This window comes from Cervus elaphus, chromosome 15 (assembly GCF_910594005.1).
Source record: "Cervus elaphus chromosome 15, mCerEla1.1, whole genome shotgun sequence".
Lineage (NCBI taxonomy): Eukaryota > Metazoa > Chordata > Mammalia > Artiodactyla > Cervidae > Cervus > Cervus elaphus.
Genome location: NC_057829.1, coordinates 79108041 through 79124420, shown reverse-complemented (window position 1 = coordinate 79124420; position 16380 = coordinate 79108041). Strand labels below are relative to the sequence as shown.

Sequence of the window (16380 nt, the reverse complement as noted above, 5' to 3'; positions counted from 1 at the left end):
GACAAGATAAAATTGTCCACCACACTTTATGAATGAGGAGTAGAGGTTAGATCCTTATCACATGAAATACAACAGCATATTTAAGATATTTTATGTGATGGTGTTAAATATTGTTTTGTATTTCTTGTACTTTGTTAGATGGTTTTTATGACAAAACTCTTGAAGGCTTTAGAATACTATTAATTTAAGTGATTTTGTTATTAAGAGAAAAAGTATAAGTCAAAAGTATAAGCAATTAAGTAGAGAAAAAATAAAAGGTCAAATCAGCAAATAGCAAGTTTGACAATGGTAATCTTAAACTAAAAAACAGCAAATTTAGATACTCATGAAACTGAAATGAATGGCTGATTACTAGCTACCTGTGTTTAACGGTATATACGATTAATCATACGACCTACTAAAGTTTCTCCAAGACTGTGAACAAACAATTAAGAGAATCCCAAGCTGGCTTACAAATGGCAATAATTATAATACAGATAAAACTCGTATCTATCTACATTATAGGTACTCTGTGAAAGAGTGAAAGTGTTAGTTACTCAGTCATTTCCGACTCTATCCAACCCCATGGACTGAAGCTCACCAGGCTCCTCTGTCCATGGGATCCTCCAGGCAAGAATACTGGAGTGGAGAGCCATTCCCTTCTTCAGGGGATCTTCCTGACCCAGGGATCGAACCAAGGTCTCTTGCATTGCAGGCAGACTTTTTACCCACTAAGCCACCAGGGAAGCCCTGTGGGTACTGTGTAGAGTAGCTCATTTGGCCTTCTCAATGCTGTGATGTAGGTACGAACTTTACAGGTTAGGAAGGGGTGTAATGAGAAAGGAAGTCACTTGTCCCAAAGTACTGCAGCTGATGAATCCTGGAGAAGGATTCAAACCCACATGGTCTCTCTCTAAAGCCATGCACTTCACCACTGGGCTTTCAAGTTGTGATCTGATCATAGTGCTTTCCCCTGATGGGATGCATACCAGCTGAAGAATTTGTGATGTAGATAATAAAATCTATTGTATTGGGGCTTTTCAGCAAGCACTTCTCTGTTAAATAATCGAATCCAAGTGCAAAGATGTTTGTATATCTATGTATTTAAAAGAACTCAATGCCCATTCCAACTCTGGCTGGAGCCCCTTAAACACCTACTGTATTCCTGTTTCTACACCAAAAAAAAAAAAAAAAAAAAACCTATTTAGGAAACGTCATTTAGTAGAAAAAGTACGTATAGTTTTCCACTGTCATGAGAATAGTTGGAAGAAGTGGGACCTCGAACAAGCCTCAGAATGGCAATCTGACAAGTATTATGGTATCCAAGCATTCTTTGTTGTCACAAAAGCCATTAAGGATTTATTAACATAGGAAAAGGCAACAAAACAACTTTGTTCACTGTGCATTCAATCTAGCACACCACTTTAAAATGACACACTAACTTAGGAAATGGGAAATTCCCAAACAACATCATGGAATCAAAAGCAGACAACTTGGATCCCACAAGGACAGAAACTAAAAAGGGTGTCAGGACAGAACAGGTTATCTAGAGATAAGAGTAGAGTATTGATGTCTAGCTGGGTGCTGGGGTGTTTTCTCTTAACATTCTTATTTTTGAGTGGTCATGGAGCCTAACTGACATGGAATCAACCCATCCTATAAGTGAGGCAAAAACAGTCACCAGTTAGGCATGTTCTAGCCTTGACAAAAGCTGCAGGAACAGGAACCACTGTAATTACACAACCATGCATCACGACTAGCAATGGCAGTGAGTCACTAAGGTTAAGAAGTCACGGATACTATACTCTCATGATTTAAAAAATAAAAAAAGAAAGAAAGAAAAAAAAAAAGAAGTCACAGATTGATGGGAAAAAAAGTTGGTTTTATTCTTCCAGGAAGGTAGCTGAGACCTACGCCTCAGAAGACCATTTACATCAACAAATTGATCCTTGACAATTCACCAATTGCTAAGCCTTGATTACCAGTTCCTTATTTGGTAATTCCCAAATTGCTAAGTCTCAATTGCTAAGCTACTGCATGATTTACTTCTTTCTCATAAACAAAGGTAATCAAATGTATACAGTATAGCATGAGTCAAACCTGTGATGATCCTTGCTTTTAGCATCACACCATGACTCAGTCTACAACCTAGCTGTTATTAAAAACCACATTAACAACAAACCCTCAGGTGTCTATCTATTGCAAAATTCGGGTACAGATCTGTGTTGTCACACATGATTCTTTCCAAATGGAAGGGAGTGGGAAAGATGTGGAAAGCACTGTTTTTACGGCCCTTTTTTTAGGAAAGTAGTCGGTTTTCTGATGTTCTCTCCACTGCCCATTGGGCTCAGCCTTGCCTGAAGACTGGTCTTCATCACCTTCTGTTTTACTGCCTATGCTCTACAAAGTTCTAGTGCATGTCTCTGTCCAGAAGGATAACGGATCAGCAAGTCCTACGAGGGCTGAGGGTCAACATCAGGGGATACAGTTAGTCCTGAGCAGAAAAATTCACCCTGAAAGTCCCAAATGGATAGAGGTGCCCCCAAACATTTGTATTACCTTTTTTAAAAACGTGGTAACATACACATAACATAAAATTACTGTTTCATCCATCATTAAGAGTAAAATTCACTTGCACTGTCATTCACATTGTTATGCAAGCAATACCACCATTCCAGAACTTTTTCATCATCTCAGACTGAAACTCTGTACCCATTAAACAGTTAACTCCCATCACCGCCTCCCCCAACCCCTAGTGACTATTGATATTCTACTTTCTGTCTCTCTGAATTTGACTATTCTTGGTATGTTATATAACTGGAATCATATGTTTGTCCTTTTGTGTCTGGCATATTCAATTTAGCAAAACACTTGCAAGATATTGTACCATCTATTAGAATTTCATTTCCTTTCTACAGCTGGGTAATACTTTTCTCTTTCCTTTTTGACAGTTATAGAAATCAAACTTTTGAAGAAATTTTCTTTATAAGTTTCTCTGTACTCAAATTAAAGTCTTGTCTTTTCTTCTTTGTTCTCACCAGAGCCGTAATCTATAGAGCAGATGGTATATTTCAGTAAAGAGTTATGTGTACATATGTATGTGTGAGTCTGGTAAGTAGATAGCTATGTTTGCAGGGTGTGAAGGCCTAGAAGAAGGCTGTCTTGGCTGGTGAGACCTGCCCTGCATGTGACGGGTCTGGTGGAAAGCAAGCCTCAAGGTTATAGAAGCAGGTAAAGACTGGAGATGACTTTTGCTCCTTCCCTGGCTCCTTTCCCACCTGCCCCCTAAATGCAGATGCTCCACCTGGGTCTCGTATCATGCTTTATTCTCTCCCCTGAGATCTCATGCACTCTGAGTTTCAACTCTCACTTCTGCGTAAAAGATTTTGAATGTGTTTCTGCAGCTCCAGACCGCCTGCCAAGTTGTACGACTAACATCTCCAATAGTCTAAACCAACTTCACTTGTCAAAAATTGAACTTTTTCTTTTGCCCTAAATTTTTCAGATAAGAGGGTCATTTTTCTTCCTATCATGCATATGTGAAATCTCAGGACATGTTCAACACGTCAGTTTTTTGTTAAAGTACTCACTCTCATTACTCTGGCTCTGGTTAGCTCCCGTGTCTGATCCAAATCGCACTAGAGCTTTATTCAGTGCTGTCAAATAGAACTCTCTGTGATGATGGAAATGTCCTATATTTGTGCCGTTCAACACAGTAGCCACTGGTCATGTGTAGCTCTTGAGCACTTGAAATGTGGTTGGCGTAGCTGAAGAACTGAATTTTTAGCTTTATTTCAAGAGCCACATGTGGCTAGTGACTAGACAGCAGAGGACTAAACCGGCTGGCAGTGCCTCCCTCTCCCCACCCCCCAACCCCTGCTCTCCCAGCTCCAAGCCAGAAAGTACACTGCAGCTAGAATAAAGGTCCTAGAGCCTCCTAAAAACTCACAATGGGTCCTCATGGCTCCCAGGGTAATAGCCCATCTCCCCAGGAAGGAATTATACAAATTGTTTCTAAAACTGTGTTTCTAACTCACTCCACATTTGAAGACTTCCTCTCTGCCTTGTCTAACCCAACAGTGTATCATTTATCAAACACTCCCTCTTGTCTCTCTCCTCTGTGTGTGTGTGTGCATTCACACCATTTCCCTGTCTTTGCATTTGAAAACCCTGCCCTTCCTTCAGGACACACCTCAAACCCTCCTAAAAGTCCTTCCTGTTTCCCATCCCCACTCCCAAGGGGAAGGTAATCCCTTCCTCTCTCTGTTCCCAAAGTCTTTGATCTGTTACCTTACATCACAGACCAAAATCATGCTGCAACAAAGCTATTAGGTTACATATCTCATTTCTCCTAGTGCAGTAAATTTAAGGCACTGTCTTGTTTATTCAATTTAGTACATAATAGGTATTGTTGCTTCTTTAGTCTTACAATGTGGAAGGTTCTCAATTAATATATTAACTGAACGAAATATCAAATTTATCCCATATGAAAAACGTATTCAGAGCAATCTTTGTTTTTAAATAACAGGGCAAATAATGAGAGAAATATGTGGCTCACAACACTAAAAAGAAATGTTTCCCTTTAACTCAAGAGTTTCTACCAGAATACATTATCTATGGTTTCTGTGCTTGGAGTAACATCTTCTATTTTAGAATAATACGTGTGTGAAGGCAGCGAGTTAACTTACCTGATGGACTTTGGGATTCTGTCTAGTGTAGAGCAGAAAACGAGTGTTTATCTTTTCTGGAGACCAGGGTAACCCTGCAAACTGTCTTGAGAAGGTCCCAGTCCATGGCAGACCATCTTTAAAGCATCCCACCCTTTCATAGCAAACTTCTTCCCCTGCAGCTAAAAGATAGAGTGTTAGTATTATAGGAACCAGGCCCAGAGAACGGCTGTGTTTCACACTAAGAGGGTTTATTGAAATTAGTCTTTAAACAAGTGTGACTCAGGGAGAGTCTTTTCCAAAAAATGCTCTCCCTTCCGCCTCCCCTCCCACCCCTTCTCCATCTCACGGCCATGACCATGTGGACTTCAGCACCGCAGATGAGAGTGTAGGAGATCTGACACGACACATCCCTGACTTTGGATAATTATGTTACCTTTTTTAGTCTCAGTTTCCTTCTCTGTAAAATGGAGACAATTCCACTTACCTTACAGCCTGGTTATGAAGATTAAATGAACCATTACACAGGATAGTCCTCGTTAAAATGGGCCAGAGACATAAGATTGGATACTGTGTCTTCCCTGAGGGTCTTCTTTTTCTTATAAGACTTATAACTCTTGGTGAAAGGTATCTTTGTGTCTCCAGAGCCTAGTACCATGCCTGGCACACAGCACACAGTCTGAAAAATGTTTCAGAGTGTATGCCTACGGGCTAAGTTGCTTCAGTTGTGTCTGATTGTTTGAGACCATACAGACTGTAGTCAGTCAGGCTTCTCTGTCCATGGGATTCTCCAGGCAAGAATACTGGAGTGGGATGCCATGCCCTCCTCCAGGGGATCTTCCCCACCCAGGAATCAAACCTGTGGCTCTTATCTGCATTGGCAGGTGGATTATTTACCACTAGCACCACTTAGGAATCCCTTCAGAGAGTATAAATGAGGGCAAAGTTTCATTCAGTTTTAACTGTTTCTTCTTTCTGGAGCTCACTTTACTCATCTTTAAAATGAGAGGTTTGGGGAAAACTAGGTCTTGATCATTTCTTTCATTCATTGACTCTAATTCATTTTTCACTATGACCTTACATTCTCATGTGTTTCATAGATGAACACAAAAACTAAAAGCTGGTTCTTTAAAAAGGTAAAATTGACCAGCCTTCAGCCAGACTCACCAAGAAAGAAAGAGAGGACTCAAAAACATAAATCAGAACAGAAAGAGAAGCCAGTACTGACACTGTTGAAATATAGAGGATCATAAGAAACTACTATGAACAATTATATGCTAACAAATTGGACAACCTGGAAGAAATGGATAAATTTCTAGGAACACAAACCTACAAAGACCGAATCATGATAAAATAGAATATCTGAACAGATCAGTTACTAAGGAGATTGAATCAGTGGTCAAAAAGCTCCCAGTAAACAAAAGGACAAGATGACTCCACTGGTGAATTCTATCACACATTCAAAGAGGAAGTAATAGCAGTCTTTGTCAAACTCATCCAAAAAATAGCAGAGAAGAGAACTCTTCCAATTCATTTTACAAGGCCAGTAATACCCAGAATACCAAAATCAGACAAGAATGCCACAAGAAAAGAAACTTAGGGGCTACTATTTCTGATTGACATCAACGCAAAAATTCTCAACAAAATTTTAGCAAACAGAATTCAACAATACATGAAAAAGATCATACATGTCCTGCGTCTCTTACATCTCCTGCTTTGACAGGTAGGTTCTTTACCACTGGTGACACCTGGGAAGCCCATACCTCAACACAATAAAGGCCATATATGTCAGGCCCACAGCTTAATCATCAGGGAAATACAAATCAAAACCTCAATGAAATATCACCTCAGACCTGTTAGAATGGCTGTTATAAAAAAAATAACCAGTGTTGGCATCATGTGGAGAAAAGGCAACCTTTATGCACTGTTGGTGGGAATATAAATGAGTATAGCCATTTATATTGATACTATATATATGATACATATATATGAGTATATTATATATTATATAATATTATACATTGATGTTATATATATGATATATTTATATTATATATATGAGTAAAGCCATTATAGGTTTCCCTGGTGGCTCAGTAGTAAAGAATCTGCCTGCAATTCAGGAGACACAGGTTTGATCCCTGGGTTGGGAAGATCCCCTGGAAAAGGAAATGGTAACCCACTCCAATATTCTTGCCTGGGAAATCCCATGGACAGAGGAGCCTGGTGGGCTATAGTCCATGGGGTAGCAAGAATCAGACACAACAAAGCGACTAAATCACCACCACAGCCATTATGGAGAGTAGTATGGAGACTCCTCAAATAAATAAATAAAACTACCATATGATCCAGCAACTTCACTTCCGGGTATTTATCTGAAGAAAATAAGAACACGAACCTCAGAAGACACATGCACACCCATGTTCATTTTAATATTATTTATAATAGCAAAAGGAGAGAAGCCATCTAAGTTTCCATCAGCTGGTGAATAGAAACTGTAGAACATACATTTATACATTTGAACATTATTCAGCCATTAAAAAATGAAATCTTGCAATTTGCAACAACATGAATGGACCTCAAGGGTATTGTGCTAAATGAAACAAATCAGATAATGATGATATATCAAGCTCATAAACACAGAGAACAGACCGGGGGTTGCCAGAGGCAGGAGGTTGTGGGCCTGGGATAAACGGGTCAACTGTTTTTTTTGTTTTGTATAAATAAATGCTTTAAACACTTAATTTCATACTGTTTTTCAGAGTGATAGTTTAACTTATTCAATTATGATCTTAATTTATAATTATGATTTATTCAATTACTGTTATTCAATTCAAAAATTGATAATTTATTCAACTTATGATTATTTATTAATATTGGTTAGAGCTATTTGAAGACTTGAATTTGAGGATTTTCTTTCATCCCTTACCAAAATATATTAAATAAATCTCGATTTTCAAGTCCACTATTTTTTAACTTCGTAGTTTTAGGAAATTTTGCTTTGCTTCATTCCCTAAGAATAAGATTCCATAGTAAATATATATGAGATATATTTATTAATTAATATATTTTATTATACATTATTAAATATATTATAATATTTATTGTATATTTATTAATTTATATTTAATATAAATATAATTACATTTATATTAAATATAAATATAGATGAAAGGAAATTAAAACATTTTTAATCAAAGAAGTGTGTGTATGCTAAAAATATGTTCTGATCTTTCACCTACCCACCCATACACCCAACCCTCTCCCCAGAGGCAACAACTTAAAACACATGTCTGCAGTTCTTATGGTTACCTCCATATCTCTAAATAATGTGTTTACACTACTAGGTTTTGATTTATCAACGTCAGTCACACATGATCTATTAACTTGCTGCAATAATAAATGAGGATTTCATTAATCTACCTATTTCCTGGATCATCCAGGGCAAGAAACAGAAACCACTCTAGTTACTTTAACTGTGAGAGTTTAATACAATACATTGTTACTAATCAGGTTTTGGAGACCTGAAGAGGAAAGGAGGAACAACCTACAGGGAGCGGCTGCAAGCAGAAGGGCTGGTGAGAGAAACAGAAGAGGTGGCAGGGTTGGTGCTGGTATTCAGGCCTCTGAGAAAGGGGTGCTAGCTGGCTGGGGCTGGCCTCTTTGAGCGGGCAGCCTGCGCCTGGTTCTGGGAGTATTAGGGAAACCTAAACTACTGTTGCTGCTCCTGGATGGGTGTTTGTGCGAAGTGAATGTCCGAGAGTCATGTCCGACTCTTTGCAATCCCATGAACTGTACAGTACATGAAATTCTCCAGGCCAGAATACTGGGGTGGGTCGTCTTTCCCTTCTCCAGGGGATCTTCCCAACCCTGGGATCGAACCCAGGTCTCCATGCCTTTGCAAGACAAAGTTTGAAGAGATACTGCATCTCTGCCTGTCTTCCATCTCTGATATCTGTCTGCTGCAATTTTACATTCATACTGTCAAGACTGATAATATTCAGTCCTTGTTCTATGACGATAATTAAATCGCCCCTGTCTTATCTGTACACTGACTAAAAAAATTGAAAATCAATAAACCAAATTTATATTACTATGACCCGATAAATATTTCTTCCCTTCAGAGCCAGCCAGCATGCTATTTCCTTCTCGGCACTTCCATTGTTCACATACCCCTTCCCTTCAAAGGAGAATATTCAAATGAACTCTTATTTCCCACAATACACAAATTCCTCCAGGTCAGTGTCACTTGATCTGACTCCACATTCAGATCATGCTTTTTGTGTGCCATTTCTGTTTTCCAGGATTCTCTGGCTGACTTTGTTTCCTCCTGTTGGAAGTGTGAAAATGTGCCTTCTTCAATATATCCCTAGAACAGTGCCGCGTCTCATCAGTATTTCTCCTGCCTGGAATCCATTCTGTTTTTCCTCTTGAAGCACATATACATTCAGTTCCAATTTGAACCAATGATTTCAATTTGGATAATAGCTTTCTAATACAACCATCTATTTTTCATAGAAAGTCCAACTGCCTTAGTTTTTCCATTCCATGCCCCACGCCCCCACACCCACCACTGCAACACTCTAAGTTCTCAACTACATTATTCAGTCAAGGAAAGAGAGTTTGGGTTTAAAAATGAAGATTGTAAATACTGCATGTTTTCTATGTTTGTAACTTATCAGGGGTATTGGTCATCAAGCCCTTTTCCCATAGGGCAACAGAAAGGGCATTAAAGTAGAAGAAATTAGATGTGGTTAAGAAATTAGATGTGATTTAACTGGCAACCACTCCAGTATTCTTGCCTGGAGAATTTCATGGACAGAGGAGCCTGGCGGGCTACAGTCCATGGGGTCGCAAAGAGTCAGATAAGACTGAGCGACTAACACACAATAGCTTATCAACATCATAAGCTATTAAAACTATTTAGGAAAAAAATGGAAAGATTAATAGCTGTTTAAAAATACACATTTGGTATAAAATTAGTAACTTGAAATTGGGCCAGTAATTTAAATAGCCTAAATACCAAAGGATATAGTTCTAAAATTATAGAATTAAAGATATTATCTAGCCATTTAAATGTTTACAGAGAATTTGTAATGAAACACTTAAAGAAAGTGAGAATGATAGTGTTGGTGGGAAAAGACAGATAAGCAAACTACTTGGAATATACAGTTTCATTTAAAATGTATGAGGGAAAAGATAAAATTCAAAGGAAATTCACCAAAATATTAACAATGGTGTTAGCATTGTTTTTGTTTTTTTCCAACATATTATTCATTTATGGTCTCAAATTTTCAATAATGAATATAAATTACCTTTGTAGTAAGAAAAAAGCCACAAAACTAAAAAGTATTTTTCCACCAAATTATGTCCACATTGGCTTTTTTGTCTTATAATAATGATAATTAAAAAAGCAAAAACAGATTAAGCCCTATGTGTCATGTGTGATGAAAGGAAGACTTAGAAAAGGTGATCACCTTGTTCAATGTTTCATAAGCAAAAATGAACCACAATGCAGGTCAATCTATCACTAAACAGAACTGGGAGGTATGTCGTCAATTAGTTTTTTCTAGGTTGCACTGTGGTAACACATGATTTCCAAGTCTCACTGGCTTATAAAAATTAAGTTCAGCCCCGCCCGCTGTGCGCGCGCTGGCCGGGCAGCATGGCGGCGGCGGCTTAAAAAAAAAAAAAAAAAATTAAGTTCATTTCTTATTCATGTTGTATTTTGACTGCAACGGTTTTAGGTTGGATGTGGCTCTGAGCTATCAGTCTTCTTTATTCCAGGATCCAAGCTTAAGGAACAGACCCTGTTCAGCACTCTTGGGGCCAAGGAAATGGACGTAACAGCCGAACCAGGCAGATTTTAAGCAGGCCTTCAGACTTGGCACTATTCTCTGCTGTACGGTGTCCTGTGGACAAAGGCGGCTCTGTGGAACCCTTTGGGGGCGGCGGCGGGGTAAATAAGGGGGAACAATAAAATCTACCGCAGAAGGGTATGCACATTAAATTCCCATATGCACCAACTTTTGCCATTTTAGTTTGCATTTTTTAACTACCTATACACTTGAACATCTTTTTGTGCATTTCTGGCATTTGCACATTGTCTAATGGGTGAGATTTTCATGCTGTATGCACATTTTCCTAAAAGGTTATTTTTCTTTATTTATGTTTAAAAACTCTTTGAACAGTTAAAAATATTTACACCCTTTCTCAGATATTTAGCAAAGACATTCTAGTTGTTATATATTTTTGTTTAATAGATTTTACTTTTTGTCATATAGAAGTTTGCATTTTATTCAACAACATAATCCATCTTTTCCTTTATGGCTTTGGAGTTTTTTCTTGTTTAGAAAAACCATCTGCACTCTAAGATCATTAATGATTTCACTCTGTTTTCATAATATTTTTGTTTTACTCTTTTACTTTTAAATGTTCATTTATCTGGGATTTACTTTGATACAGAGTTTCAGTTTTCTTAGCATAAATTTATACAAAATGTAATCATTTAAATGTCTTTCACATCCATGGTTATTTCCCTTTGTTTATTTAAAACTGCCATCATGGCTTCATTTTTTTTTTCACGTTTATGTAGCAACCACCACTTACATTTATCAATTATATTGTTTTCTTCCTGTTTTTCTAATGCATTAACCTCTATTTTTATTAATTAAAATTTTCTTTCAATGTTAATTGTTCTTTTATAGTTTCTTCTATTATTGAGTCATATTTTGCTGTATTTTTCAACTGAAATGTTTTGTTTCCTCTTTGATCTAAAAGTTCTTTACAGGAGCATCTGAAATATAGCACATTATATGAAACTAGCTTTAATTGGCTAAGAAATCATAAATTGGCATGTGCATTCAGTTGCTAAGTCATGTCTGACTCTTTGCAACCCCATGGATTGTAGCCCACCAGGCTCCTCTGTCCATGGGATTTCTGAGACAAGAATACGGGAGTGGGTTGCCATTTCCTCCTCCAGGGAATCATCCCCACCCAAGGGATGGAACTTATGTCTCCTTTGTCTCCTGCATTGCAGGCAGATTCTTTACCTGCTGAGCCACCTCTGTTCAGTCAGTTTGGTTGGTCATTCAGGTCCGACTCTTTGTGAAACCATGGACTGCACTACACCAGGCTTCCCTGTCCATCACCAACTCCTGGAGCATGCTCAAACTCATGTCCATGGAGTCGGTGATGCCATCCAACGATCTCAGCCTCTGTCATCCCCTTCTACTTCTGCCTTCAATCTTTCCCAGCATCAGGGTCTTTTCCAATGGGTCAGTTCTTCGCATCAGGTAGCCAAAGTATGGGAGTTTCAGCTTCAGTATCAGTCCTTCTAATGAATATTCAGGACTGATCTCCTTTAGGATTGGCTAGTTTGATCTCCTTGCAGTCCAAAGGACTCATGAGTCTTTTCCAGCATCATAGTTCAAAAGCATCAATTCTTTGGTGCTCAGCTTTCTTTATGGTCCAACTCTCACATGCATACATGACTACTGGAAAAACCGTAACTTTGACTAGACAGATCTTTGTCAGCAAAGATCTCTATGCTTTTTAATATGCTGTCTAGGTTGGTCATAGCTTTCAATCCAAGGAGCAAGCGTCTTTTAATTTCATGGCTGCAGTCACCATCTGCAGTGATTTTGGAGCCCAAGAAATAAAGTCTGTCACTGCATTGTTTCCCCATCTATTTGCCATAAAGAGATGAGAGCAGATTCCCTAATTTCCACTTTCTAAATGAGTCTTTTCTTTATGGTACTGTGTACAGCCTTTTTCAATGACATAGAAAAGCTAGAAAATAGACTCATTAATTTATTCAAGAAGTATTTATCTGAGTGCCTATTATATGCCAGGGGTGGTTCTCAGCACTGAGGACTCAGCAGTGGAAAAAGTAGTTCAGGCACCCATGGAGTATGTAATCTAGTTGGGGGTAGAAGGCAGGCAATGGATAAGAATACATAAAATATGGTATATGTTTAAGTGTGGCAAGTGCTGGGAGAAACACAAAACACGACAGGGGTGAAGGTGCAAGCGTGTTTCTGTCAGGAGGGGTTACAATTCAAATAGAGTGGCCAGGGAAGACCTAGCGAAGAAGAGTGGCATTTGAATCCATACCTGGAGGGGATGAGGAGTAAACTTTATGGATTTCCTGGGAGGCATTCCAGGCAGAGGGAAGAAGAAGTACAAGCACATCTGGTATGATGAAGAATTACGAGGAGGCTGCCCTGAATGGAACTGAAGAAATAGGATGGGGGGTGTGGGGAGAGGCAGGTCCACGACACCTTAGTCTGAAAATTCAAAATCTAAAAGTCTTTGAGGAAAAAAGTGGGGTTTTTATTGTTTCCTTTTTTTAGTTTTCAGCAAACTCGGTAGAAAAAAATGGGTCTAAAGCCATATATATATTTTTTTTTCTTTATTCCACTTAATGTGAACATATAAGTTTTACCATAGAAATACAGGTAACTGGATAAGTGTGGTACTGGGGATTTATGAAGGGACTCTTCTTTTTATTTCTATTTTCTTTTCGAAATAGGAAACGAGCCCATCGGCCAAGAGTGTTAGTGGACAGGAAGGCACTGGAGGTTTGAGTAGAGGGGAGAAGAAGGGAGAAGAATGAAGTAACCCAGGAGCCTGGGAAAATGAAACAACCAGGGAAGCCGAATATGATGGCTTGGCAGATTCATGCTCCACTTTAGTGTAACAACCATGATTTCACAGTGAGACAGTCAGCCTGGTATGTGTTTTTCTCCAGGCACATTCAGCTATACAAGTGCAGTCACAATATTGCAAAGTGTCAGATTTAATCAGGGTCATGGTTGACCAAGTGAATCAAGAGCAGCAGAGAAGTCCAGTGTGCACACCAAGGAAAAAGCATGACTGATCACATTAAAACTGGGTAAGGAGGGGACTGAGGAGACAGTTAGCTGCCAGATCAAATGCCTTTTTAAAAATAGTTATATAAAATTTAGGTTATATATATTTCTATTACACATTCATATCTTAGCTGCCATAATTTAAAAACTGAGTCCATATCACATTTGTTTTGTAAACTATATCACACCTATTCAATTTTTAATAGAGTCTATTTGTTTTCAGTCTTCTGGTACTTGCCATTTTATACTTTGTGCTTAATTCAGTGAGATTCTAAACAGAAGTCACTGCCTATTGGAAAGCAAATATTTGAAAAACACGTATTTCTGATGGATATGGAACTTACCAATCACAACTGGGTCTCCAGAGCTTAACACAGTACTTGGCACATAGCAGGCGACTGTATTTGTTGATTTAAAAGAAAAATGTATTCATATCCTTGTTCAGAGAGGATTTTGAGGGGTGGGCTGGGAGTAGAGATAGCAAGAAGGCCTCTGAACTCTAGGAGGAGGTGATACCACTGAGAAGAGATGTGACAATACAAGAAAATAGACCAGGGCATACCTGACTCAGTTAATTCTGCTCTGGAACTCATTAATCTGCTTTCAGCATTCAACTGGAACTGTCCTGGGGTAGGAAAATCATGGAAAATAGAGCATAGTTCCTGGCATATACTAAAACTAACAAGGGCTCCATCCCTTTATTTTTATTCCATAGGGAGAGCTGGACAGCAGGGACTAAAACACACTGAAATCCCTTGATTCTATTTTGGTTAAAATGCATCAACTAACTTTTATTGTGCTTACATGCACAATGTTGAAGCAGGGTGGTAAGAACAAAAGAAACCAATAACTACTACATAGGTAATGTTAATACATAAGGAGTTTACAATATAAAGTTCAGAAGTTAATAAATACTGAGATAAGGTGTAAGATCATGACACAAATGGAAAAAATCAATGTGGAGTTTCCAGTCAGCATTAATCATTCATTCATTCAAACATTTATTGAGCATCTACTGTGAATCAGGTAATAAAAATGGAAATATGTATGTCTTTATTTACTGCTACATACTCATCTTAGAACTGAAGAAACTGAAACTTCAATGGATAAATTATTTGTCCAAGGCCATAAAGCTACTAAATGATGAAGCTGGAGGCCCAGTACAAGACTGTCCAGTGACTTTTATTTTATTGGAAATTGATGCTTTTCATATGCTTGTCAGATTCATTATTATGAAACTGGTGCATTTTCCTTTAGATAACTTTATGAAGAATAAAATATAAACAGAGCCAATATTTCAAAGTCCATGTCAATTACATTTAAGATGTCAATATACTCTGTTTCAAAGAAATTATAGATTATGAGTCTTACCTGGTGATTTGTCAAAGAATAAAAGTGCAGCAATCCAAATTCCAAACATCTGAGTTGATTTTTTAAAAATCATGTAAAATCTTGAAGTTTTTTGCTTGCAAAGTCACTGAACTATAAAAATATCAAGCAGTTTTCTTCAAAATGGTATCAATTAGTATATAAGTTCTAGGTCCAGAAGAGCATGGGACTCACACTACCTTTAATTCTTCTGCCTTGCAAAGTAAATATGTCATAGTCTGGACTTCTAACTTCACGTTAAGAGAGATAATTAGCAGGGTGTGCCTTGTGTTATGTGATGGGTAATTAAAACTTCTGAGGTGTTGCTGTTTCATCATTAGCAATATTTTGGTTAGGCATAAACTGAGTCATTCTTGAAAGATATTTTAGTACTTTGGGATGGTATTATAGTTAAGAAACATTAAAAAAAGAAAAAATTTTCCAAACTAGGATTATACATTTTATGTATTTTTCCCTAACACATTTCTTTATTTTAATTTTTGTTTAAGTTTTTATTAATTTTTAAATTTCAGTTGTTAATTTACAATGTTGTTAGTTTCTGCTGTGCAGCAAAGTGAATTGGTTACACAAACATTTACATTCATTCTTTTTTAGATTCTTTTCCCACACAGGTCATTACAGAGTATCGAGAAGTGGTCCCTATGTAACACAGTAGGTTCTCATTAGTTACATATTTTATATGTAGTAGTGTATTTATGTTAGCCCCAATCTTGCAACTTATCCCTCACCCCCAGTTTTCCTCCTTGGCAACCATAAATTTGTTTTCGACATCTGTGACTCTATTTCTGCTTTATAGATAAGTTAATTTGCATCAATTTTTTTAGATTCCACATATAAGCAATTTCACATAATTTTTGTCTTTCTTTGTGTGACTTACTCAGGATGACAATCAGGTCCATTCATGTTGCTGTAAATGGCATTATTTCATTCTTTTTTATGCCAGAGAAAAACATAATTCAAAAAGATACATGCACTCCAGTATTCACTGAAGCACTATTTACAATAGCCACGACATGGAAGCAACTTAAATGTTCACTGATGGATGAATAGATAAAGAAAGGGAACAATGGAATATTATCTAACACATTTCTGAGTGAAAACATCCACTTAATACAAGGCCCTGCCAGAATATGCTATGAATTAAACAATGAACATGGCTTATTTGGCTGTCTTACCTGTGTGGCAATATAGCATAGAATTTACCTGGTGATTGGAGCCTGATCACCTGGGTTCAAATTCTGGCTGTGCACTTATTAGCAATGACCCTGGGCTAGTAAGCTCACTGTGCTTTCCTCTGCCTGTAAAAAACCAGGGACAATCCTGGTTCCTAATACGGTCATTTAGATGACTGAATTACTTACTATACAAATAGTACCTAATATATAGTAAGTACTATATTGTGTAAATTTTATTATTGCCATTTTCAAGTATGTTAATTGTTCTAAGAGCAAGTTTATGTTCACATATAGCTAAGT

At 37.7% G+C, this 16380-nt stretch overlaps 1 protein-coding gene across 2 annotated transcripts in view; it reads right to left on the bottom strand.

The window, feature by feature from the left end:
• PNLIPRP3 (pancreatic lipase related protein 3) overlaps window positions 1-15054 on the bottom strand; it is a 36781-nt gene extending 21727 nt beyond the window's left edge. For both annotated transcript variants that reach the window (XM_043926398.1, XM_043926399.1), the window contains exons 1-2: window positions 14888-15054; window positions 4668-4828 (exon numbers count right to left, since the gene is read on the bottom strand). In XM_043926398.1, the coding sequence (XP_043782333.1) occupies window positions 4668-4828; window positions 14888-14960 (234 nt within the window). In that variant the 5' untranslated portion in view covers window positions 14961-15054. The remainder of the gene's footprint in view (window positions 1-4667; window positions 4829-14887) is intronic.
• Window positions 15055-16380: the final 1326 nt, after the last annotated feature.